Here is a 25,818-nt window from a genome sequence, read left to right as displayed (position 1 = left end):
ACCTAAGACCAAGAAGATGACAACACACTAACCTCCTCCTAATACACTTTGAAAATGAAGTCACTTTCCTAAGAGGAAAAAGCTATGTGTTTTGCTCCCACTAATCTTAAGCACAGTATAGTTAGATACAGTTGTGGCTTGTTCTTTCCAGGGTCTCATATATTCTTCAGTAGTAAATGTAACAAAAGCCCCTTCTCATTTTGAAGAAAACCCACTGTAAATTTGACATCAATAAGTCACACAATCTCTAAGCTCCCAGTTCACAGTATAATCTGGAAGTACTTTCTAAGAAAAGTAAATCTAAACAAATATATGCACAAGAGCAATGTTAACTGAAGGAAATCCACAGGCATCCCCGTGTCTTAGCATTTGATCATCTAAGGGAATCTGGATGAAATAAAAGACATTTCCGGTAATACAGTGCATCCAGGAAAGAACCTGCTGAACCATCTGTTTAGGACATACCCGATGGCCGCAGGGGTCAAGCGGGTGTGCAACTGAGGGGTGGTAGAAGTGGTGGTGGTTGTGAGGGAGCCATCAGTTCCAGCCTTCTCCCAGTCGAAAGGCTCACTCTCAGTTACTCCAAAGGTCTTGATGCTGTTGTCAAACACGGATGTAAGAAGCTAAACCACAAAAGGAAAAAACTACAGTAAGTCAACAGTAAACACAGTGACTTTATTCTATAAGAATACACACCCCAGACTCTTACTTTAGTAGTGCAATTTTTTTTTTAAAAAACCTGATGATACACATAGGTGAATCTGAATGAGGACTATATACGAATGATGATATTCAATTAATACTGATTTTTTCTCAGTTGAGGTACTGGTTTGTAGTATGTAGGATACTGTATTTGTTCTTGGAAGATAAAAAAATGAAGTGTCACATCTAAAACCTAGTTTCTAAAACAAACAAAAAAACAAACCTACTTTCTGATAGTCTGGCAAAAGAAAATGTGTGTTGTAGTATATGTGTGCATTCAGTTTCAACCATCTACGAGATCTTTTTTTTTTTTCTTTTTGGTCTAAAAGGGGGATTTTTATATGGTTCAATTTAAATAAGATGACTAGTATTAACAGTTGATATATCCAGGTTAAGGGGTAAATGGAAATTCACTGTGCTTTCTTCAAATTTTTTTGTGGGTCTGAAAAATTCTTAAACTGTGTATGTGCATACACATAAATATCAAAAAGAAATCTGCCCTATTATTTGATTTGTATTATATATAATTTCATTTTTTGCCTTTAAATTCCAGAAGTGAGGTGTTATCTTAGAAAGAGCTCACAAAGATCTCCCTTTACTATTTGACAGTATGCAATATCTTCAATTTTATGATTAAAACTGGATTAAAATCTCATCATCTCTCTTACTCTGTTATCCTCAGAGATTCATCTTACGCATTTCCCAACCCAGTCCTGAAATCAGCACTTCTTCACTGGAGGATTTTATGAAGGCCTGCTTCAGGCTTTAAAAAGATTACTCTGGCTATGACGTGGAGAACAGATGCCACCAACAGGGAGGGTGATGGGGGTGCTATGAACAGAGGACCAGTGAGGAGACTAGTCGGGGAGCAGCACCACACCCTTTTCTCATGCCTTGTTACATGCAGTTCTTCCATCTGGCTGTTTCTGAGTTATATCTTTTGCAATAAACTGGTAATCTAGTGAGAACACTGGTTTCCCAAGGCCTGTGAGTCACTGCAGTAAATTAATCAAACCCAAGAAGGTAGTCGTGGGAACCTCTAATTTTTAGGCAGTTGGTCACAAGCAGCGGGGACAACCAGGACTTAGGAATGTATCTGAAGTAGAGGGCAGTCTTGTGGGAATGAGTCCTTAACCCGTGGAATCTGATGCTATCTATCTCTGGGTAGATAGTGTCAGAATTTAGTTGAATTGTAGGAACCCAGCTGGTGTCAGAGAATTGCTTGGTGGTGTGGGGAAAAAAAACAAACACGACGGAATTATGGCTGCAGAACTCTTCAACAGTACTCTAAAAACAACTCCAGAAAAAACGTTTATTTGTCATAATATTGAAAGATTCACATGGCCTTACCTTTTGTTTGAGTCCGGAAGAAAAAATAATAAATGCAGAAAAGGAAACTAAAAAACTAAAAGAAATTGTAAAAGGCATAGTTATAAAACCTGGAAATTCTCACTTAAGTCATATTTTTGTTAATGTTAAGTTATCCACGTTATAACTTAAGACTTCCCCAAATTGTCAGAGGTTGAGGGCTGTAGAAAACATAAAGGAGGTAAGGAAAATAGACTGAAACTCCACGCATGAGAATTGAAGAGGCAAACCTTAGACTGCTCTCCCGACTCTGGAAAGAAAGGCTCTCATAGGTTCTCAGAGAGATGCTTGTCTCCCTACCCATGAGGCAGCATCTGCCTCACTGTGTGAGCAATCAGACTGCTGCTGCTAAATGCTCTGCCCGTACTGGGTGGCAATAGGGACGATCCTAAACAGCTTTTATTGCCAGATGTCCTTTTATCATAGAGTTCTTTTCTTACATTTATCATAGTATTGAATGTCTCTGAAAATGTAGCATATGCCATTGGGCCCCAAATAAGAAACAGTTACTATGATGGTGATACTTGAGACCAACAGCAGGAGACAGAAGGATGGAGGGCACAGAACAAAAGAAACGGAAAGCTAAAAGCACTGACGCACTAAAGGCACCCTACTGGGAACAAGCGGCCAGACGAATTAGAGCTCTGCAGATACTTTAAAGAGCAAAATATTGTTATTGTAGCCAAATAATTTTCCAATTCAGGACCAGGGTGGCTCTAAATCCTAAACTTCAATATTCTGGGATAGTAGAAACAGGATGAGTCAGGGACTTTATTATTTTTTTTTTGTAACTGAATTCATTATATCACATTTGGCTAAAATAAATAATAAAACCAGAAAACTCAATTCAGTTACTCTTTCAAATAGGTCTGAGAACAACATAAGTCATTCACCTTAGAAATCATATATATATATACAGACACATACATATGTATGTGTAAATAAATAAAACTTGCGGTCCTCATCATTTTTTATACCCCAATACCCCTGAGGATTAAAACACTTTCCAATCAGAACAGGAGCTCACTGTGCAGTAATTCACAAACTGAAAAGGGGGCAGAGCAAAATCTGAAAAAATCTTCCAGATGATTCTGCCACTTACTCTCGGAAGACATGATTCATATCTCTGCATTGAGGATGACTAGTATGTATCAAACTTCTTTACCTCTTTTATTTAATAATATATTCTTAGAAAATACAAACTCCTGTAAAGACTCCAGGTTTCTCAAATTAGGGTAACATGCACCTCCAGGGGATGCAGCCACATGCCGAAGAGAGTTTAAAGTCACCTGATAAATGTGGCACAGCTTCCTAGACTCAGAGGCAAGACACTGAATGTGATATTTTATAATAAGATGAACACAAAGAAGTTAGAAAGCAAAATTCATAGGAGCATTTGGGATAAATCAAGAGAATGCAAAACAGTTTTGGACTTATGGCTGACACTTTAAGACTGCTCCCAGACCTCCTGAGAAACATGCTCATACTCTGCCGCACTAGGAGAAACTGGTTAAACAGTATGAAAAGCACCAGAAGCATATCATCATCAGGAAGGTCAATCTTCCTTGAATGGAAGTAAGGAAGTGAAGAGGGAGGGAGACTTGGGGTGGGGGGGGCGCAGGGAGGGAGAAAAGACGAAGGAGGACCTGAGAAAAGTCTGCACAGGCAACAATGCGGTATTACTTTTTATATGGCTAGTGTTGTTCATTATTTGTGTCAATTTCCCTTCTACTTCACTTATGAATGAGAGGTAGTCTGTTTTTCTTAATTCCAATTCTAATGGGATACACAATAAAATGATTTTTAAAAACAGTTTATTTAAAACACACATTAAAGTATGTAAAAATCAGGTACTATGTCTTGGTAATGAGACTCTGAATAATTTGATTTTCTACTCTTCTGTAACTTCCAAACTTCTATAATGACTATGTATTACTTTTAATAATGAGAAAAAAATTAGCCAACAAAAGTGCATTATCTCAAATGAATTAATGTATACGTAAGCATGTGTAGTCCTCCACAGAAATGCCTGGTGCTAGCTCCTACCACCTGGTACACTCTTATTCTTTATGGCCATATCATCTGACATATACATAATGCCTTAGGGAAGCACTCGCTCTTATTCTTAGCACAAATGCAATCAATAGCTTTATCACATTTACCTCCATATGAAATTCCAGTTTGCCCTTCCAAAGAGAACGTAGACAAAGTTCAGTCTTTGCAAAAACAAGATTTATTTGTAATGTGATATTGAGAACTGAGAATCCTGATTCCTGAAATCTCAGTTAATAGATAGTAAATTAATGGATCAGTAAAGAGCACTTAACCACCAGAACACAATGGCAATGTTGGCTCGGCTGATGCAAAGATAGATTATTTATGGCAACACAAACTGCCTCACTTCAGTGATAAGTATATAAAATTGAAGAAAGAAACACACATGTTCTAGGTTCCCCTCCTCTTCCAGGGGATTTTTAGCACCACTGGTAAACGGGGAAAAATTGCACTGCACCCATCCTTTGGAAAACAGAACCAAAAAAAGAGAGATTATATAAAGACAATGAGTTAAAAAAAGCTGTTTTACCATTTATATCAAGATACTAGGGCAACTCAGGGATGCCCCTAGTCGGCTGCCCCAGCAGACCAGAGGCAGCATGAGGTAGCATGGTTGCTCAGCCATGGAGCTGCCTGATGCCAATGTCATCTCTTTCAGGTGCTCATCAGCCCACAAGGTAAACTGGCAGTGTCTAAGCTTCTTAATGCCCCATAAAAAGCTAGGAGAGAAAGGTAAGCAACATCTTCTTTTTGCCTCAACAGGACAAAGCAGCATAAAGGAAACAGAAGTTCTATTAACACAGAAGTAACGCTGAGTAGAATACAAAAACAAAGAAAAGTGGGATAATTATGAACAAATGCAGTTTCACTGAGGTGCATGTAAACCTGCTTACGTTTTGCTTTACAGTTTACAAAACATTCTCACAATTATCTCATTAAAATCATAACAACACTGTGGAGTAGGTATTTTCACCATTTCACAGACAAGAAAATAAGTTTCGAAAGGCCATACAAGCAGCATGCAGCAAAGCAACAAAGGAAACAGGTCTTTTAAGTGCAGTGCTATTTCCACTACATAAGAGCTACAGCCAGTCCGCAGCTGTTGGGCTGCACCCTGTAGGCCTGCAAACCCAGACTTGAGATGGAAGAGAGTCCAGAGTCAGCAACAGAGACATCAACAATTTACTGGACAGGGGATCTTACAAATCTGCAGCAAAAGGGTCTTGGAGCAACACCCCACTGCGTTGGCAGACAGCGGGCAGGACAAGGCAGCAATCTTTGCTACTCAGGGGAGGAGGAGGATACCGTTTATAGGGGGAACTGACCTCAGGTTGGCTCATCAGTTACCAGGGAAACCAGCAGCTGAGGCAAGTCCCTCACAGCCCCTCAGATTAACGACCATCACAAGGGCAGATATTTCCCTTTGAAAAACTAGCAGGTGGATGATGAAAGAGCAGGGTCCAAGAAGGGTCGTTGTCAAACCACGTTTGAGACAGAGACTTAGGGAGTGGCCCTTGGTCAAATTTCCTCCACTTTCCCCTTGCTTATTTTCATTTGGATCTTAGCTCTTCAACTGCGTAGAGTGGTGCCTATTATGCTGTAGGGAGTGGGCAGAAAGAGTAAGAGGAACTGCATATTTGAGGGAAGAAGGGAAGGAAGTGGACAAAAGGAAAAGGACTCAAGAAGATGTAATGTATTTCCAGCTGTTGTAACTCTAAGATTTCTATATCAAGGGGAAGCAAAAGAAAACCTGGAAGTATGCGATCATGAAGCGAATGCTTAGTCTCAGAAATCAGAGGCTCCTAACAGTTCTGTCAGTAAAGAAAAGGATAGATTAAAACCAAAAAAGAAAGAAAAGATCCCAGTGCACTCAAGGAAAGAGAAGTCCCCCAACACCCTTCCTGCTTATTATTCCAATACAACACACAGCTGGGCCCACCTTACCACACCTTGGTTGATATCAACTTTATTAACTTTTCCATTAAAGCCAAACTGAACTTAGTGCAGTCAGTGATGAAATCTGTATGCCAACTGTATCCCTTGTACAACTGACTGTAATGGCTGAAATTAAGAAGCTGAGGCAGAAGTTATTAAGTGGTTCTAAGGATCACCAAGGATCTGAGATCTGAATGATTACCATGCACACACAAAGGAACCTACACAGATGACTGCTGAGTGCTCAGCACAACTGTTACATTGTGGCCACATCTGACCAGTACCTTAAACAAAGAACCTGGAAGATCCCTGGAGTCCCCATCATGGACATTTCTAACTATAGGTACAACACTGAATGGATGCCAGATGATGACTGAGTCCCTTGGTTCTAATTTTTAAAAGACAAAGTTTCTCTGCCTTCCTTCGATCAACTTTCTCTTTTGCCAGTTCATTAAACATGCTATAGCATGAAAAACAAACAAACAAACAAACAATCCAACAAACAAAGTAGCAGTTGGAGCCGTTCTGGCCTAAGGATTAGCAGGGACTGGTCGAGCAGGGGATGTACAAAGAGCAAGAGAACAGCCATCTTGAGTGGCCTGACTGTACAGCAGGCAAGGCAAGAACAGTATAAAGTTGAAATTATCCTTGAAAGTCTCTTGAGATGCCCATAAAGTACAGGAAGGTATTGCACTAGGTGCAACACAGCTAGTTTTTCCTCTAGCATTGGGAGAGACTTCTATTTCTTCAGATGAATATGAATGAAGCTGCCTACATTTAGGGATTATAATGCACCCCCCAAATTACTGTTCTTTTAAACATTATACTCATACTCAGTGCAGCCTGATTCTGGATGACTGGACTGGAAGTTGTTAATGAGAGGACTGAGGGAACAGCGGATTTACAGGGCACTGCACCATCACCCACACCAAATAGCATGGCTAACTGAGCCAAAGGGCAGGCAGGATCACAGACACATTAAAATTGTCCCATCTCCTGCATACTGAATCCTGTAGCTGAATTTACCAGAGTCAAGTAAATATGGATGTTCTGTGACTCTTTTGTATTCTATAGTTACAAATACCCATTCACCGATTCAGACATACACTAAATGCCTACTATTCTGGGTGCTAGGAAGGCAAAGGTGAACAAAACACAGTCTTGTTTTCAGAGAATATGCATTTAACAGAAGCAATAATCAGATTAAGCAGATTTAATTCAATCAGATTAAGCAGATTTAATTCAATTTGGGAAACTTTTATTAAATGCCTATCATTGTGCTAATTTCTTAAGAAAACAGATAAATGTGCAAGGTCCTGGCTCTAATGGAATTTATCTAGTAAGGAGACACAGTACTGCTATAAGAGTTTAGGAAAAGCAATCACTCTGGTCTGAAACGAATCAGAGGAGACTGTGGAGAAACTGGATCTGAGTTGGGCTTTCAGTTTCGTAAGACAAGCAGTATAATGAAACACAGGCATTCCAGGCAAGGCAAGCATCGAGGGGTCCAATACAGCTGGATCACATAAGTACAACTGAGAATGAAAGGAGATCATTAAAGGGGGTAGAGCAAGAATTCATCCATTTCTCTCCATCCCCACTGCTTATGTCCAAGACCATCATCATTCCTTGCTTTCTGCCCACAAGGGAAGATGCGATCTCCTAGCCTCCCTTGTAGTTAGACCTGGGCCAACGGAAATGCGTTCTGTCACAAGGGTGTAGGCTAAAGTGTTTAGGTCACTTCCAGGCCTGGTCTTACAAGCCCTAAGTGGTCATCCTTACTCTCTCTTCCCTTTCCCAATGGCTGTAAAGGCCATAGCATATATTAAAGACAGCAGCATCAGAATATGAGTGGAGACCGAATGTTCAAGTTACCACTTGAGAGATGCCTAAGAGAGCAGCCCAACTTAACTACACCGTTATATAGCAAAAAAATAAACCTTTGTGGTGTTAAGACACTGATTTTATAAATATTTCTTTCTTTTCAAGGCATAGCTCAGCCTCTCTCAACACCTTCCTAAGAGTCTCCAATTCTCCTCTGCCTCATTTGAATGCACACAACTGCAAAAGTAATCCTCTTCAAACACAAATTGGATCACCATGCTCCTGTTTATTAGACTTGCAAGGCTTCCTGTTGCATTTAGAGTAAGATACAAACTCCTTAACGAGGCCTACAAGGCCCTGTATCACCTGGCCTCTGCCTTTCTTTCCAGTCTCATCTCAAACCACTTTCTCCCCTCATTTACCACGTTCTGGCCACTCGTTTCTGTTCCTTCCTCACATCAGAGCCTATGTACGTGTTCTTTCTTTTGCTTATAACTGTCCTCCTCTTGTTTTTGCTCTTCATATGGCCAATACAGTCTCACTTTTAGGGCTTAGCTTAAATGGAAGCTTTAGAAAGAGACCTTCCCTGACCCCTTATTTTATAGGAGGTCCCCACTGTTATTCTCTTGCTCAGCCTCTTGTTTGTTTGCTTCATGAGCAGCCCAGCTATGCCTTCTGAAAAATTTATCCTCTCTAATGTTATTAGAGTCAGGGAATCTTAAAACAGCTCCAAGTCCCCCAAAGCAAAAGGCAAGCCTGCTGCATTCTGATGTAATAGCTGTATAAATGGACCCATTCCTCAACCTGGAAAGCATATTGACAAGACTAATGAAGCTGGATTGTTTCTGGATGTCCTCTCCAAATCCTCCGGTTTCAGCAACGCTGTGGCTGACACACACATTTCAGTTTCAGGCTCACCAACAGTGTGTGTGTTTATGGGTTTCACTAGTCTTCTCAACTTGCTAAATGATTCCTAACATAATCTGACACTCTAATAGAGAGACTTCTTGTATTCTTATGCCAGGATCATGGGATCCTATTATTTACTGAGAATAATATTCATATAACTTTTTAGTTCTTTCACTACAATTTTATAAATCACTCATGTTGGTACTTACTTAACAGTGCCTGCTGTGTTTGTGGCCACCTCTCCAAGGAAGTCATGATGGTAAACTAAAAAGAACTTGGGCCTTCTTGACTCAGTCAGAAATGGATTCAGACACCACTTCCACCACCACTGGTTTTCACAGGCAACATGTCTAAACTAGGTCTCCATAAGACAGGGATAATGCGACGACCCAGGTATTACTGTGACACTGCTGTGTGTCATTATTGTGATAATAATGGGTAAAGGCACCAAGGGTTGTTCTTTACCCAGTCTGATGCTGCTGTCTTAGTTTCCTATTAACTAGTAACAGTGTCACCTACAAGTGGAGTCCTATGGTAGAATTCAAGGTTGATAAGATTTTCCTAGGCACCCCTCAGAAATATCTCTTTCTCAAAACACTTTAAAAGGACTTATTTAAATTATAAGGTGGCAATAACAGGATGTAATGTTTTTATCACTATCTACATTTCTGAAAATGTTGGCCTGGCAAATTTTTTAAACTTTCAATTTGAAACACTTAAGTATTCATAGGAAATGGTAAAAACAGTACAAAGAAGTCCTCTTTACCCAGTTTGCCTCACTGGTAACATCTTAAATAATTAGAACACAGTATCAAAACCAGGAAATTGATATTGGTACAGTCCATACAAAGCTTATCACATTTCACCAGTTTTATGTGTTTGTGTGTATGTGTAGATCTATAAAGTTTTATCACCAGAGAAGATTCATGGACCAGCACTTGTCTCTTATACTTGCTATAATCTTTCAAAATCTAACAATAAAAACAATCCACAGGTTATGCATCTACAGATTCAACCAACTAGACCGAAAATATTTTTTAAATATCCAGAAAGTGCCAAAGGGCACAATTTGAATTTGCCACACACCAGCAACTATTTACATAGCATTTACACTGTATTAAGTATTATTAAGCACTCTAGAGATGATTTAAAGTATACAAAAGGATGCTTATCATGGGTCCTCAAGTCCCTTATATAAAATGGCATTATACACAAACATTAATAATTTACAAATATTAATAATGCCATTTTATATATTTTTGTTTTTTTAATTGAAGTACCATCAGTTACAATGTGTTGATTTCTGTTGTACAGCACAGTGTCTCAGTCATGCATATACATACATTTATTCGTTTTTATATTCTTTGTCATTAAAGATTATTACAAGATATTGAATATAGTTCCCTATGGTATACAGCAGAAACTTTTTTTAAATCTGTTTTTATATACAGTGGCTAACATTTGTAAATTTCAAACTCTCAAATTTATCCCTTCCCACTCTCTTTCCCCAGTAACCATAAGATTGTTTACTATGTCTGAGAATCTGTTTCTGTTTTGTAGATGAGTTCATAGTGTCCTTTTTTTCTTTCTTTTTTAGATTCCACATATGAGTGATATCACATGGTATTTTTCTCTATTTCTGGCTTAGCTCACTTAGAATGACGATCTCTAAGTCCATCCATGTTGTGTAAATGGCATTATTTTATTCTTTTTTATGGCTGAGTAGTATTCCATTGTATAATTACACCACAATGTCTTTATCCAGTCATCTGTCAATGGACATTTAGGTTGCTTTCATGTCTTGGCTATTGTATATATAGTGCTGCTATGAACACTGGGGTGCATGTATCTTTTTGAATTAGAGTTCCCTCTGGAATAATACCATTTTTATATAAGAGACTTGAGGACCTGTGATCCTGGGGGTCTTGGAACCAACTTCCCACAGATACTGACAGTCAACTGTATTCATAAATATCTGCCTTAATCTTGATTATAATTCTAACATCTTCACCTTTAGTTTAACAGGCAGAAAGCAGTATTTATGCACTCAAGATAGCTGGTTTTTCTTACATTTCCTGAGTAGGAGACTATTAGGCAAACTGACATTCAATTCGATTTTCCTAACATTTGTTGAAAATTTAGGTGCCAGGCACAGTGCCAGGACAGTGTGGGATTAAAAAAAAAACCAAATTAAGACACAGTTTTACCCCCAGGATTTAAAAGCCTTGGGGAAGACAGACATACATAAATCCTAAGTACTGATAAACTTGGATGTAATTGCCCAAAACACCGTAACAGTTTCCAAAAGCAAGTGTCAGCCTCTATTCAAACTGAGACATGCATAAGAGATTCCTGGTAGAGAGCAAACAGCTCTTCTCTGTAGGTCTACACATGCTGTCAGAGTCAGCACTAGCAGGTTACTGGTAAGGTGCTGGCCACGCACAACTTGTTAAGATAATAATGTTCTCTATGCAAGAAACTCTATGATTCTTAAAGATTTACAAAAGATAGGCATTCAAAGTGAAAGTAGCTTTGTAAAACAGCATCATGTCACACTGTGATTATAAAATATATACACTTTGGTCTTGGCTCAGAATATATAAAGTTGAGACAGGCTGTTATTTGACCTTTGACACAGTGAAGGAAGCAGTCACACTAAATACTGGTATGGCTTTTACTGCTGCAGGAGGAGGTATGTTGTTTTTAACTACACTGGTTGTTCAATATGGAATTTAAAATTCTGAAAGAGCAGTAATTAAAATCAAATTCAGGAACAAATTCCAAACTATAAAATTATAGACAGCGTTAGTTCACAAGAACATTCTGATTCAAAGTAGAGTGGTTTTTCTCAAAATGAAGATTGTAGCAGGGCGCTGTGAGGAAAGTAAGAGACAGAAGCTACAAAGGTCAATTCTTTCTGGAACCTGATGTCACACTGACACTAGTCATCAGAATACACCAGTCACTTGTGCCAGCACCTTTTTCCCAATTAGCCTCTCCCACCTACCTGCCCTCTGCTCCTGCTCACTGTTTATGGAAGATTAGAGAGCAAGAAAGAACCAGAATATTTACAGAATCTATGAAATAATGCAAATGTAATGCCTGCCCTCTCTCCTCCAAAAATAGGGAAATTACTATACTTTGTTTTGTTATCAGGCAACAGAAGCTCAGAGAAGCCCCTATGAGAATATCCAAATGAAAAACTTGAGAGCAGTAATTTGTTAATTTAAATTTAATTAATTATAGATTTAACTTTCAAACTTTAGCTGGGAAGCATGATTGTCTTCTTTAGACCATAGGCATAACTAAGCAGAGAATGTAAGAAAAATTTTTTTGCTATGCTAAACTTCAATACTCACATGCAAACTTTGTCAATAAAAAAATTTAGCACCCAAGATGGGAAAATTAGAACATTTTCAACTCCTCCTGAATGTAATCTTGTAAGTATAATTTCATCATTTTATTGCAAGAAATGGGAATGCTGCATTTCAGAAAACCCATATAAAATACAAATATGAGAATATATTCCACAGCAATTTGTATATACTGTATTTTCTCCATTTGTTAGTCTATACAGTTTATAACCCAAACAGTCATACAGAAAAGCACAAGACAAGCTCACTCACTTAAGGTCTCTAAGGACCCAAGGCTGTACAGTGCCTCTCTGCTTTATATACTGTTTATATATTATATAAAAACTGAAATTTCACACAGAAATAGTAATTTTCTGCAAATGAGTTCACTGTGGTAAAGACAGTCTTTTAGTCTTTTGACACTGACAACACTTTAGAATGTAAAACTTCCATTAACCGGCAGTTTGTGTTGTCCTTTGTAGATAAAAATGATATACTAATATTACTATTATTAATCAATGTGTGCCTTCATTTATGTTTTCAGTGGTAGTGATTATTCCTCATTTAACTCTGACCAAGTTTCCCCTGAGAACAACAGAATCTTCTGAAATCCAACGGGATGGGGTTAGGGATGCAATTTGTGGTAAACCTAGTCAACCCTTATAAGGCCTCAGTAACTAATGCTCTAAGGAAAAGATTCATTGACCACAGACAAAACGGAGCCAATAATCTTCACTGACTGTTGTCCCACAGCATAGTAACATACAATATGCAGCCTCAAGCCTTCAACAGATACACTGCCTAGATGGACATTTCCTACTGATCAACAGATTAGCTGCAGGATTTATAAAATTTGAACTATCAGCAATTCTATATACCAGATGAATCACAGCAGGAACTGTTAAAGTATGTTACATGATGAACAAACCTAAAACTCTAACAAAGTATGTTCATCCAGAAGGGAGGAAACACACACACACAAACACAAACACAGCCATCTTCAGTTAATTTCACCACATTTTCCAGGATGTATTAAAACAGTATTATTCTAGGGACCTCCCATACTCAATTACAGTACCCTCAAAAGTACAATGATTGAAGACAGAGACTAAAGAAGAAAGAAGAATTAACCCACAAAACTTACAAAAATGATTACCTGGTAGTCTGGTTTTGTAAAATAATCCAAGGAGGAGATGTGGTCCAGAAAGATGCTGAATTCTGGAGGCAGATGTTTCAACATAAGCCTGTGGTCATACCTCTCCTTAATAGAGCCAACTTGTTCCTGGGAAGTAAAGAGAAAAAAAACCAAAGTCAATTTCTCTTGGCAGCTACAAATTAACAGCCTCTCAGCAACAATCTCAAGGGTATGTACTAGGGAATGAGACAGCGGGTAATTAAGTATAAAGCCAGAATTGAGCTCTTACTAATAGCTAATTGCTTAATAATGCACAATGCTTTGGGGGGAAGGGGCTGTAATGCAGAATCAGAAGGGTAATAGAGCTCTGCACTCATGAAAAGAGCATGCCCCAAAAGAAAGAACTGATCTCAAATCTAGTCTACTTTTATCAACCCATGTATTTACAGCTTTCAAATCAAACAATATAATGCGACAATTAAAAATTAAAAGCCTAATTGACTTGTAAAAAAGAAAAAAAGAGAACCAGTGAAAATAAAAGCTAAAGAGGGAGGGCTAGAAATCAAACCAGAAATGATAATTGTGCTTAAATTTTAGTTATCTGTTCTCTGTGTACATAAAAAAAGTCATAACATTACTTATATCTCTAATATCAGCTCACAGAAAAATATATATACTGGGATATAGTGACAGTGTTTGTAAATTTTAATTCTTATGCATAAGTATAATCTCAACACAAATGCCCACCCAGGAGAAATTTTTATTCCTTCCCCTACTAAAACTGACATTTCCATTTCCAAAATTACCTTGTCCTTTATTTTCCTCCAGGGCAGCTGACCAACCACAAATTCTACCAACATGTAGAATAAGGACCAAAGGTCATCATGTCTTCCCATTTCCTTCATAAGCAAAACAGAATGCAGTCACATTACATTACCACTTCTTGTGAGTACATTACATTATCTAAGGTCTAACCAGTGTATTTCATTTTCCATAAAATTACCTGGTAACTATAGCTATGTATCTATGTAACTATATAGTGATCTACTTGGCAGAACAGAAATACTGAAAAACTTTTGATAAAAAGAATACCCCAAAACCCAGAAATGCTGGAAATAATACAATTAACAGCCCATTAATTAATAAATCAGTTCACTAAAAAGTAAAGGAAGGTAGTTGCCAAGGGCTTGGGGGAAGAGGGATGGGGACTTAGTGTTCAGCAGGTAAAATTTCCAGTGTTGCAAAATGAAAAAGTTCTAGAAATCTGCTGTACAATGACGTGAATATATTTAATACAACTGAATTATACACTTAAAAATCGTTAAGGTGGTAAATTTAATGTTATGTGTTCTTTACCACAATAAGAAAAAAAAAGAAGTAAAAGGAATCTTAACAGCCTCAATTAAATGAAAGATGGAAATGAGAAGCAAGCTAATACTGAAGCTTCGGCTTTTTTTGTTTTGGGGGCATCTGTCAAAGGTTTGTTAACCAGGGTTTTGTCAATCATGAAGAGGATAGGTGTAAAAACATTGAGCCTACACAAGACAGGAGCTGTAACTTAGACACTTCCCCACCTCCACCACCACCATATCGCTAGGACACTCAAAGGGCTATCTTTATTTAGTGCAGTATTTGGTATATATGTTACAGTGTAATAATTTTTTTCTGTAAAATTTAACCACTATGAAAGAGAAAAAGTGAATGGTTAAAAAAATTTTGCCCTGAGGGTTTGTTATCATAGGTGTACCCTTCACTTAGATTTGTGGTTGAAATTTATATTGCTTGTGTGGTCCAGAAAACCAAGCCCAGATATTATGTTTTTTCTGGATGATCCTGTCCTGCAATAATGAATGACAAGATGCAAATAAAAATTCTCTCAAGGTAGACCCTTAAAAGCAGGCCTTGCAGAAGTCCTCCAGATAAAGCCCCACCAAATACAAGTTCATTATTTGAAATTAAAAAATACATTAGGTATGACTATAACTCAATAAAAAAATTTTTAAATACATTAGGAAGCAGACTACTATTAACTAATAACAAGAGAAACTATAAAGAGCAGAATTAGATATCCAAGAATTTCAGAAATATAAGATACAGAATATGAAATAAGAATATTTAAATATTCAAAATAAAAATAGAATCAAAGTCACAAGAAAGGAAGCATATTCTCTCCTCCAAAATAAAAAGGCCAAACGGACTTGAAAAAGGACATCTAGAAATAAAAGTACAAATACAGAAATTAAAAACTCAAAGGACAGGTTAAAAAGCTGATCAAATACAGCAGAAAAAGAGAATTAATGAACTAGAAGACAGATCTGAAGAAATTATCTAAAATGCAAAAAAGAGACAAAAACAAAAAATCTAAGAATGTATTTAAGAGGCATGGAAGAACAAGAAAGTCTAATATATACATCAGTTTAGAGGTATGGAAATAAAGGTATAGGGAGAAAGGAAGAGAGGCTATGTTTAAATAAGTAATGTCTGAGAATCTTCCAGAATAGATGAAAAACATGAATGTTCAGATTTAGGAAGTATAACAAATCTCAAACAGAATAGATATACAGAAATCCACACCAAAGCACATTTGAATATATCTGCAGGGCACCAAAGACAAAGAGAAGGTATCAAAAGTAGTCAAAGAATAAAGGAAAAATTAAATACAAAGTAAGAACAATTAAATGGACAAAGATCTCAGTAGCAACCATCGAACCAGAAAAAAGTAAAATAATTTCTTGAAAGTATTGAGATAAAACAAATATTAACAAAGGATTAAAATGTAAGAAAACAATGAGATGAAGTAAACAGAGTTCGAGTGTTTTGAAAAGTCCTTGTATTGTTTGGGAATTATTCATGTTAAAAGTTTAAGGCACCAAAAAAAAAAAAAAAGAAATGGTAGTGTATTAGGTCTAGAAATGACCAAACCAGGGTCACAGAGTATGAGAGAAACAAGTATATTAGAATTATCTGGGAAATCTTTTTAAATTAGACAAGCAGCTCTCAAGGTTCCACTACTTGCACTCCTGTGTCACCACATACACTAATAATCACTGTTGTGAAGCTGTGTTACTGTGTGAAGCATTCGACTCCTCAGGTGTGTCAGGAGTAGAAAAGTTAGGGTAAGAACCACTGCCATACACTCTTATATTTCTCTGCTAAGGTTAGATGAATAGCAAATTATAAGCAGGTTAACAGAGCAACTGATAGAGCACTCCTCGCTGAAAAGGTTTTTAGAAAAAATCTCTACTTTTGAAATTTAAAAAAATATATAATCTCTTTCTAGTCACTATTTTGAAAATGCTTATATAGCTATAATGATCTATGAAAATGTTTATATTTATCTCAAAAAAAATGTCCTATTTCAAAGATTCCAATGTGGACATACTCTTCAACAGAATTAATTAGAAGGCATAGTACCTGTGAAATTTTGTAAGAATATACCTAAAGAATAAGAGTACTTTCTATTCAAGGCAGAATAATTAACTAGATGCCATAAAATAAAGCAACAATGAATCAAACCGAATGAATTAAAATGCTTGGCAGAGTGTTACACATTGATAAAAATACTTCTCCTATTTTCAATTTATAATCATATCAAAAGAAAACAAATTAACTGGAGCATAGCAAATAAAACCACAGCATTCTCATACTATTATATTTAGCATTGGTCAAATTTTAATTAAGGCAATTTTGGCTTCATAGAACAAGAATAAGGTAACAGAAGATCAAGAAAAGACTTCTCTATCATTCTAAGTGGAGTTTCAGAAAGAGAAAGAAAAATACCATATGATATCAATCATATGTGCAATCTAAAAAAAAAAGAACACAAATGAACTTAAATATAAAACAGAAACAGACTCACAGACATAGAATGCAAACTTGTGGTTGCCGGGGGGGGGGGGGGGGAGGTAGGTAGGGACAGACTGGGAGTTTGAGATTTATAGATACTGACAGGTATATACAGAATAGATGTAAACAAGTTTATACTGTATAGCACAGGGAAATATATTCAAGATCTTGAGTAGCTCACGGTGAAAAAGAATATGAAAATGAATATATGTATATTCATGTATGACTGAGAAATTGTGCTGTACACCAGAAATTGGCACAACATTGTAAACTGACTATAACTCAACAATAAAATTTTTAAAAACTGCTAGTAAAGGAGATTATTTAAAAAAAAAAAGAAAAGAACTCTTCTTATTTCATCAAGGAATCATTTCTTAACTGAATTCATAAAGTACCTATCTTTCCTACTCATAACTAAGGTTCAGGATGAGGGGGAAAAAAAATCAGAGCAAAATAAAAGGGCCAAAGTTTTAAAAAAAGAGAGAGATTTAAAAAATTTAACCCAAGAGGAAAGGTATAATTTACCAAGATGGAAAAAAATTTTTAAGTTGTCTACACTTTAGAGCTCCACAAAAACAAAAGGTCTGATAGAGAGGGGCTATGACAGATTAGATGCATATTATAAATAAAGTGATGACCTCCTATATTTCATTAGGTATGGACAGTATGAATGCCTAAATAACTTCTTGAAATAGAACACAGATGTTTCATTTCTTCACAATTCTATGTTAAATTTGTTACTACATACTTATACCTAATTAAGGACACAAGATCCCTCACAGACGTATATATATATATATATATAATAGCTAAGTATATACATATACTTAGCTATTATATTTTCTGGCAAATCCAATTTTATCTTCTATGCAGCTACACATATCTATTATCCACTACACACCTTACCATGTATTAGTATTACTAATAACTTTCCCTCTGCTCCCAAGCACTTTCCACACCTTTGTACTCTGATGAAAGAAGTCAATCTGAGTCAAGTCATCAGCATGCTTACACAGATATGACTCTAGCTGAGATACCTACCCTGTTCCGATGAGCATTGATTGACGCATAACGAACTGTCCCTCGAAAGCCTGCCACAACTCGAGGCTACAACAAAACCAAGCAAAGAATAAAAAATGAGCTTCAAAAAGCATTAGATTGAGCACACTTGAGCCCATGAAGGAGAAGGGAGAAACATGTGCATTACAGTCACAGGAAAAGACTAAGTTTCTAATTTTGTATTGTGAAATTATAGAAATTAGAGAGAGAATATATCTAAATCATACATTTAAAAAAAACACTGGTAACATTTTAATGAGTCCCATTTTTTTCCTATCTACATTTTAAAATAAAGTGGCATTTACGACAAACTCTGTACATTAGAAAACATTAAGTGCCTTCACGTACCCAGCATCACGCCCAGCATCACAGTAGATACATTAATATTCAGTCTCTGTTTACAAGCAAGTATATTAAAACCATGAGGAATCTCTAAGTAATCTAAAATGCCAACCTCTTTGTTGGCTAGCCAACATGTCTTGGCTATGTCATTCAAACTCAATTCAAAGACGGTGGCAATTTGTATCTCTTCCTATGGATGTAATTCACATATTCATAAATTCAAGTTATTGGGTGCCAGGTACTGGGAATAATCCAACATGAATAATACGTGATCCCTGTCCTCAGAGAGCTCAACTTAGAATAAAATCCAAACCACTTATTTGGCTTAAAAGACCTTCTATGAGCTGGCATTGGTCTCATTCCAAAATGGATTTACCTGTGGTTCCTCCTACAACCAATTTTGTTTTTAGCTCAAGACTTTGTACCTGCTATTCTCTCCAGCCAGATCGTCACCTTTTTGCATGCCTCCAATGGTTAGCTCTTCTATTCCATATTAAGCCCTCTGCTTGAATGTCACCTCCTCAGAGAAACAGTCGTTAATCATCCTAATCTAAAATACTACCTGTCCCTGCAATGCCACTCTATTCTTTTACTCTGCTTTATTTTTCTCTCATAACACCTTTCACTTCATAAAATTAATTTTATTCATATTTTTACTTATTCATTTTCTGTCTGTCTTCTTCTATTGGAATATAAACTCTGTGATAGCAGTGTCTTTGTCTTACTCACTTTGTAGGCACAGAAATAGGCTGAGAAGTAAGTAAACCCGTCTGAGGACACAATCAATAGATGATAAAACGAGGCATCAACCAAGGTCTTCTGACTTGAAATCATACACTGTTTCTATTGACTGATTCACAAAGATCAAGCCAGTAGTCTACAGATTCATCGATGGTACTACAACTCAATATGAAAATTGAAAATACTTGAAAATGATCACAGCCAATAATCTTCATTAGCAGATTTATTTATTTCTTTTTCATTAATTTCAAATTATCTTCAATTAACATGTATTACTGCTGTAGTCTGATAAGATAATAATGAATGTTATTTTTAAAATCTTCAGTTACCAGAATCATTTTGGTTTTATGCTATAGCATAAGATAAACTTTCTATGTGTTCTTCCTTCACTTGCTCATTTTTGTAATCTATGTTTAATCTATTCAAATTAGTTATCTATTTTATTTCTTCTTCCATGAAATTATCTCTTCCCCTTTAGTTACTCTTTGTTTTTGTTTCAAGTTTTAACTATTTTTAAAATATTCTTTGTATTTAATGACAAATATTAGTAATCAAAAGTTTCTGCAAACTATTTAAATCTCCTTTATTTTCTTAGCTGTCATTCACTGACAATCACAGTAGATCTCAATATTTTCCTAAGACATCATGACTAACAGGAACATCTAATATTCTCCATCTAGTTGATGGAACTCTGAGGTCGGAGACTTCTCTTTCTAGAAGAAAATTGTTTAAGAAGATATATGAAAGCCTACTATCAACTCTTTCCAGTAACTGACCTTTCAGAGGTTGTACTTCAATTTCTTACCTGACAAGAACATTTACTAGCACAAAAATGTTTTTGTAACATGAAATTCTGTCCAGTTATTTTCATTTTAATATCTGTCTGGATGAAAATCACCAGACCTATTACCACACACTGCAGCCTGGTCCATGGTTAATTAGGCAAGTAGACGTCAACTTGATGGATTCTAGCCAAGACAAGCCCAGAAGTTTCTTTCCAATTAAGAGTCCTTGGGCCTGGCTCTGACCTTACTTGTGTCACGTAAAGGCTGAGACAGAGGTAAAGAGAGATCAGCTGCCTAGGGAGATGTTTATGTGATCTATCAAAGAAATAATACCAGGTCAAGAAAATCCAGCCACCTTATATAATGCAGAAAAGACAACTCAACCCAATGGGGAAAACAGCTCTATATGCAAATAATTCTAATTCAAAGCAGATTATAACAAATATCATTAGCAAAGTACAATTGAGTTATGAAAGCCTAGGACTGGTAAGGATTAGTTCTATTTGGTGGGAGGGGAGAAGGAAAAGAACTATAGAAAAAGAAAGTCTTAAGAATAAAGCAACACTTAATTGGGCCTTGAGATAGGTGATCTCTTGAAACTTCCCCAACTGATGGCAATTTGGCAACATCTATCAAAATTGAAAACACACATTCTCTTTGTCCTAGTAATTTCATTTCTGGGGATTTATCTTACAGATATACTTGCACATGTGCAAAAATAATGATGTACAAATTCATTCATCACATTAGTGTTTGTGACAGTGAAAGACTGGAAGTAACTGAAATGTTCATCAATAGGAAACTGTTAAAATAAATTATTGTACATCCATATAATGGAATATACTTTGCAGCTACAAAAAAGAATGAAGCAGCTTTATATCCTGACATGGAAAGATCTTCTAGATACACTGTTAAGTAAAAGAAAAAGAAATGAAAAATGTACATCATGCTACCTCTTGAATCAAAAGAGGAAAAATGAGAATATACATTCATATTTATTGTATATGTATAAAGAAACTTGGGAAGAATACATTAAGGAACTAATAATAATACAGCTCCTTCATGGTTGAAGGAGGATAAGTACAGGAAGTGAGTGGATTTGGAACAGCAGGAGTGAAATGGAGATTTATTTCACTGTTTATCTTTAAAATTTTTTCAAATCAAGCTTATTGAGGTATAATTTATGTACAATGAAATTCATACTTTAGGTATTCTCTGAGTTTTGACAAAGATATACAGTCATGTAATTACCACTGCAATCAAGATACAGAATATTTCTATCACCCCATGAGTACCCTTAATGCCTTTTGTAGTTAATCCCTTCCCCTGACTCCCAGTCTCTGGCAACCTCTGATTTCTGTCCCTCCTTGGGACTTAGAATTGTCTGGTTTTCCCCCCATTTTTAGAACAGGTTTGATGAATTTATCAGCAATTTTGAAGACTCCTGATCGATGTCCAGTGAGGCCCTGTCATAACTCTTCTCCACGTCAGGCTCCACCTTCACGCCCCAGCGTTGTTAGCAGCTTTGACCAGTCTAGTTTTAGACACCAGTGATTTTATAGTTCTTACTTCTGGTCTTCTTCTTGGATGCGACGTGCTTCCTTCAGAGAAGCTATGTTTACGTATCCTGCTTCAGAATTCTGTGAACGTGAAAGAGACTCGAGGGACTTGGGGTTTGCCATTGCTTCTTCTGACTTGTGTTCTTCAGTCTGCTGAAGACTTCCAGCTGACTTTACCAAGCCTGTTCCTGAAATACTGGAGTTTGGTAAGGGAACTATTTTATTCAATGCTTCAAATCCGGGATGTCACTAATTGTTGGTTCCTCTCCTCTGCAGATCTGGATGGTCCTTATGATGCGCTCTAAGAGACCAATCAGCTGTGCGAACTAGAGACCGTTCTCCAGTAACTGCTTATTGTCTTTATCCAGGAAAAGTACTCCACTTGTTGCTGTGGATCAAGAACTGTCTGGTTTTTCAGGTTTAACCATTCTAACTGCTGTGTAATGGTACCTCACTGTGGTTTTATTTCACATTTCCCTAATAACTAAAGATGTTTAGGATTTGTTAATGTACTTATTTGCCATCTGTAGTACCTCTTCTTTAATGAAATGCTTATCCAAATCTTTTGCTTATTTTTATTGGCTTGGTTTTTTTTTTATTATTGAGTTGTGAGAGTTGCTCAGAAATTCTGGAAATAAAGTCCTTTGTTAGATGTGTGTTTTGCAAATATTTTTTCCCAGTCTGTGATTGTCTTTTTCTAATTTTTATAGCATGTTTCTTTTTTTAATTGAATGCAGTTGTCTTTTCATTTGCTTAATAGAGTTTTTCAAAGAGCAGAAGTATTTAATTTTGATAAATTTTTAATTCTTTTATTTTTGAACCATATGAATATATATTTTCAAAAATTATATTTCAAACCATCTTTAAAGAAAAAGTAAGAGTGTTTAACCTAAGAGCATGTTTTATTAAAATAAATACCTAGAAGCCAAAGCAATCTTGAGAAAAAAGAACAAAACTGGAGGTATCATACTCCCTGAATTCAGACTATACTACAAAGCTACAGTAATCAAAAAACAGGATGGTACTGGCATAAAAACAGACACATAGATCAATAAAACAGAATAGAGAGCCCAGAAATAAACTCACACAATTATTGTCAATTAATATATGACAAAGGAGGCAAGAATATACAATGGAGAAAAGACAGTCTCTTCAAAAAAGTGGTGCTGACAGCTACACCTAAGAATAAAATTAGAACATTTTCTCACATGATACAGAAACAACTCAAAACAGATTAAAGACTTAAATGTAAGATCAGAAACAATAAAACCCTTAGAAGAAAACATAGGCAGAACACTCTTTGCAGAAATCATATTTTTGGATCTGTCTCCTCAGGCAAAGGAAACAAAAGCAAAGGTAAACAAACTGAACCTAATTAAACATAAAAGCTTCTGCACAGCAAAGGAAAACACTGACAGAATGAAAAGACAACCTACTAAACGGCAGAAAATATTCACAAATGATATGACCAATAAGGGGTTAATATTCAACATATATAAATAGCCCGTTCAACTCAATATATATTAAAAAAATCTGATTAAAAAATGGGCAGAAAACCTGAACAGATATTTTTCCAAAGACGACATACAGATGGCCAACAGGGACATGAAAAGATGCTCAACATTGCTAATCACCAGAGAAATGCAAACCAAAACCACAGTGAGATATCACCTCATCCCTATCAGAATGGCTATCAACAAAAAGAACATAGCAACAAATGTTGGCGAGGCTGTGGAGAAAAGGGAATCCTCGTACGCTGTTGGTGGGAATGTAAATCGCTGCAGACACTATGGAAAACAGTATGGAGGGTCCTCAAAAAAGTAAAAATAGAGCTACCATATGATCAAGATATTCCACTCCTGGGTATATATCTGAAGAAAATGAAAACACTAGTTTGAAAAGGTATATGCACCTCTATGTTCATAGCAGCATTATTACAACTGCCAAGATATAGAAGCAACCTAAGTGTCCATCGACTTATGAATGAATAAAGAAGATGTTACACACACACACACACACACACAACACACACTCACCTCAGAATATTACTCAATCATAAAAAGAATAAAATTTTACCATTTGCAACAGCATGATGAACCTGGAGGGTATTACTTATAGTGAAATAAGACAAAGATAGACAAATACTAAATGCTATCACTTACATGTGGAATCTAAGAAATGAAACAAATGAATAAATATAACAAAACAGAAACAGACTTAGACTTAGACTATAAACTCTGATTACCAGTGTGGAGAGAAAAGCAGAGAAGGATAAGATATGGGTACGTGATTAAGAAGTATAAAGTACTTTGTATAAAATAAATAAGCTATAAGCACATATTGTACAGCCCAGGGAATATTGGCAATTTTTTATAATAACTTTAAATGGAGTATAATTTATTAAAATACTGAATCACTATGTTGTACACCTGAAATTAATATAACATTGTAAATCAACTATACTTCAATTAAAAAAGAAAGAAAAAAACTAGATATTTAAATAAAAATGAAAAAGAAAAAATAAACTGAGCCTTAAAGGACTAACAGAATTACAGTAAGTAGAAGGAAATGCATTTTAAGTAAAAAGAACACAGTAAACAATGCAAAAAGGGACTAAAGTACTGTAGGTGTTGGGGAAAGAGTTTGGAATTATGTTGTTTGGCTTATAAGGTAGAGGCTAACGGAATTCATAAAAAAATTTTTAAGAAAGGAAGTAACATTATTGAGGAAGTATGAAGGATAGACCTGGAAGGAGAAGGTAGGGAGACCAGTGAGGAAACTGTTTTAACAATTCAAACAAGAAACCATGAGACTACGACAAGGATAGAAGCAGTGAAGGAGGGGATGAAAGAGACAGAATGAGCTCCTAGGTGAATAAATTCAGAAGGAGGAAGGACTCTAGGTATGAGCCCAGACCTACTGCTAACCAAAGGGAGAGGAACAGGAGGTGAAAAAAGCATGGAGAACTATGAAACAAAAACCTCAATGAAAATAAGAAAATAGCTGAAATTCTGGAAAGTAACATTTTAAAATTTTCTTAAGTAGGTCACTATAGCCCCGGGCACTGGAAGTTTCAGCTGAATGGTTAGGAAGGAAGCAGCAGGAGAAATTGTGGGATTCCAAGAGCTCAGACACAAAGGGCCAATGTGAGACGCCAGCTGAAGGGCTAGGGAAACTGGGGCATCCTCTAAACCAGAGGGAAAAAAAATGAATATGCAGATCCAAATCATTAAGTAAACAGAAGTTCAGCTCTGAAACTATGGATCAAAGTATTGTAAATATATATATTTCAGAACTTCTTTGTACCCTCACATCCTTATCTAATGTAACATACATCCTGAAGGTGATAAATACAGGCTCCCAAAACCAACCACATAACAACTCACTAGTATCACTAGTGTAACAGACATGACCCATCAATCCCTTTGTAATGCATTCTGACTAATGATCCTATATCTTAAGTTTGGTAAATAAATACACATTCATGTATGAGGGAGTTTCTTTGTGGTGATGGAGCAGTTTTGCAACCTGACTATGGTGTTGGTTACATGAATCTATACATGTGGTAAAATTTCATATACTACCCCTTCCCCCAAGAAAAAGTGCATGCAAAAAATAGTGAAATCTGATCAGGGTCTATACTTGAGTTAATAACAGTATGCCAACAACAATTTCCTAGTTTTGATGAGGAAGGCTCCTTTCTTGCACCCAGCTTCTCCTCATGGAATGGAGGCTCTACCTTGGGCATGGTGGGCCAAGAATATTGGGACCACAAAAGCCCTTCTCCTGGCTCACAAGGCAGTGGTTCTACATCAGGAGAGGGAAGCCAAGAGACCCCAGGTTGACCCCATCTCAACCTGAGGGTCCAGCTCCTATAGAGAAGCTGTCACTCAGAGAGAAGCTTGTCATAGTCCTTACCCCAACTCCAGAGCCCTCTTTCATATAGTTCACCTGGGGACAGAAGAAGGCAGTAAAAATGATGTCTCCCAATCTCTTCCCAAAGGAACTTATTTCATTTTCAACAGTGAAGTTAACTGAACTTAAGACTCCTCTCAAAAATAAAGGAGCTTGTGGTAAGGGAATTGGGAGGAGATGTGTGGATCTAATGAGGCTACAGCCTAGACTAGGGTGGCCAGGTGAAAACCAGGGGAATAAGACAGCTTGGGGGAGCCCTTCTGGGGTTAGAATATTAAGCTCTAACTTCA

General features: G+C 36.5%; 1 protein-coding gene and 1 pseudogene across 5 annotated transcripts in view; one reads left to right on the top strand and one right to left on the bottom strand.

Moving 5' to 3' along the window:
• Positions 1-25,818, bottom strand: part of TTBK2 (tau tubulin kinase 2) — a 119,736-nt gene that overhangs the window by 26,238 nt on the left and 67,680 nt on the right. For all 5 annotated transcript variants that reach the window (XM_072962600.1, XM_072962601.1, XM_006201706.4 and 2 more), the window contains 4 exons: positions 18,169-18,234; positions 14,088-14,180; positions 13,303-13,428; positions 466-623 (listed from right to left, as the gene is read on the bottom strand). In XM_072962600.1, coding sequence (XP_072818701.1) covers positions 466-623; positions 13,303-13,428; positions 14,088-14,180; positions 18,169-18,234 — 443 coding nt within the window. The remainder of the gene's footprint in view (positions 1-465; positions 624-13,302; positions 13,429-14,087; positions 14,181-18,168; positions 18,235-25,818) is intronic.
• LOC140696726 (rRNA-processing protein FCF1 homolog pseudogene) lies at positions 5,865-6,437 on the top strand (annotated as a pseudogene).

Source organism: Vicugna pacos, chromosome 6 (assembly GCF_048564905.1).
Source record: "Vicugna pacos chromosome 6, VicPac4, whole genome shotgun sequence".
NCBI lineage: Eukaryota > Metazoa > Chordata > Mammalia > Artiodactyla > Camelidae > Vicugna > Vicugna pacos.
The sequence above is the reverse complement of the archived record's forward strand: the minus strand, read 5'-3'. Positions and strand labels throughout refer to the sequence as shown.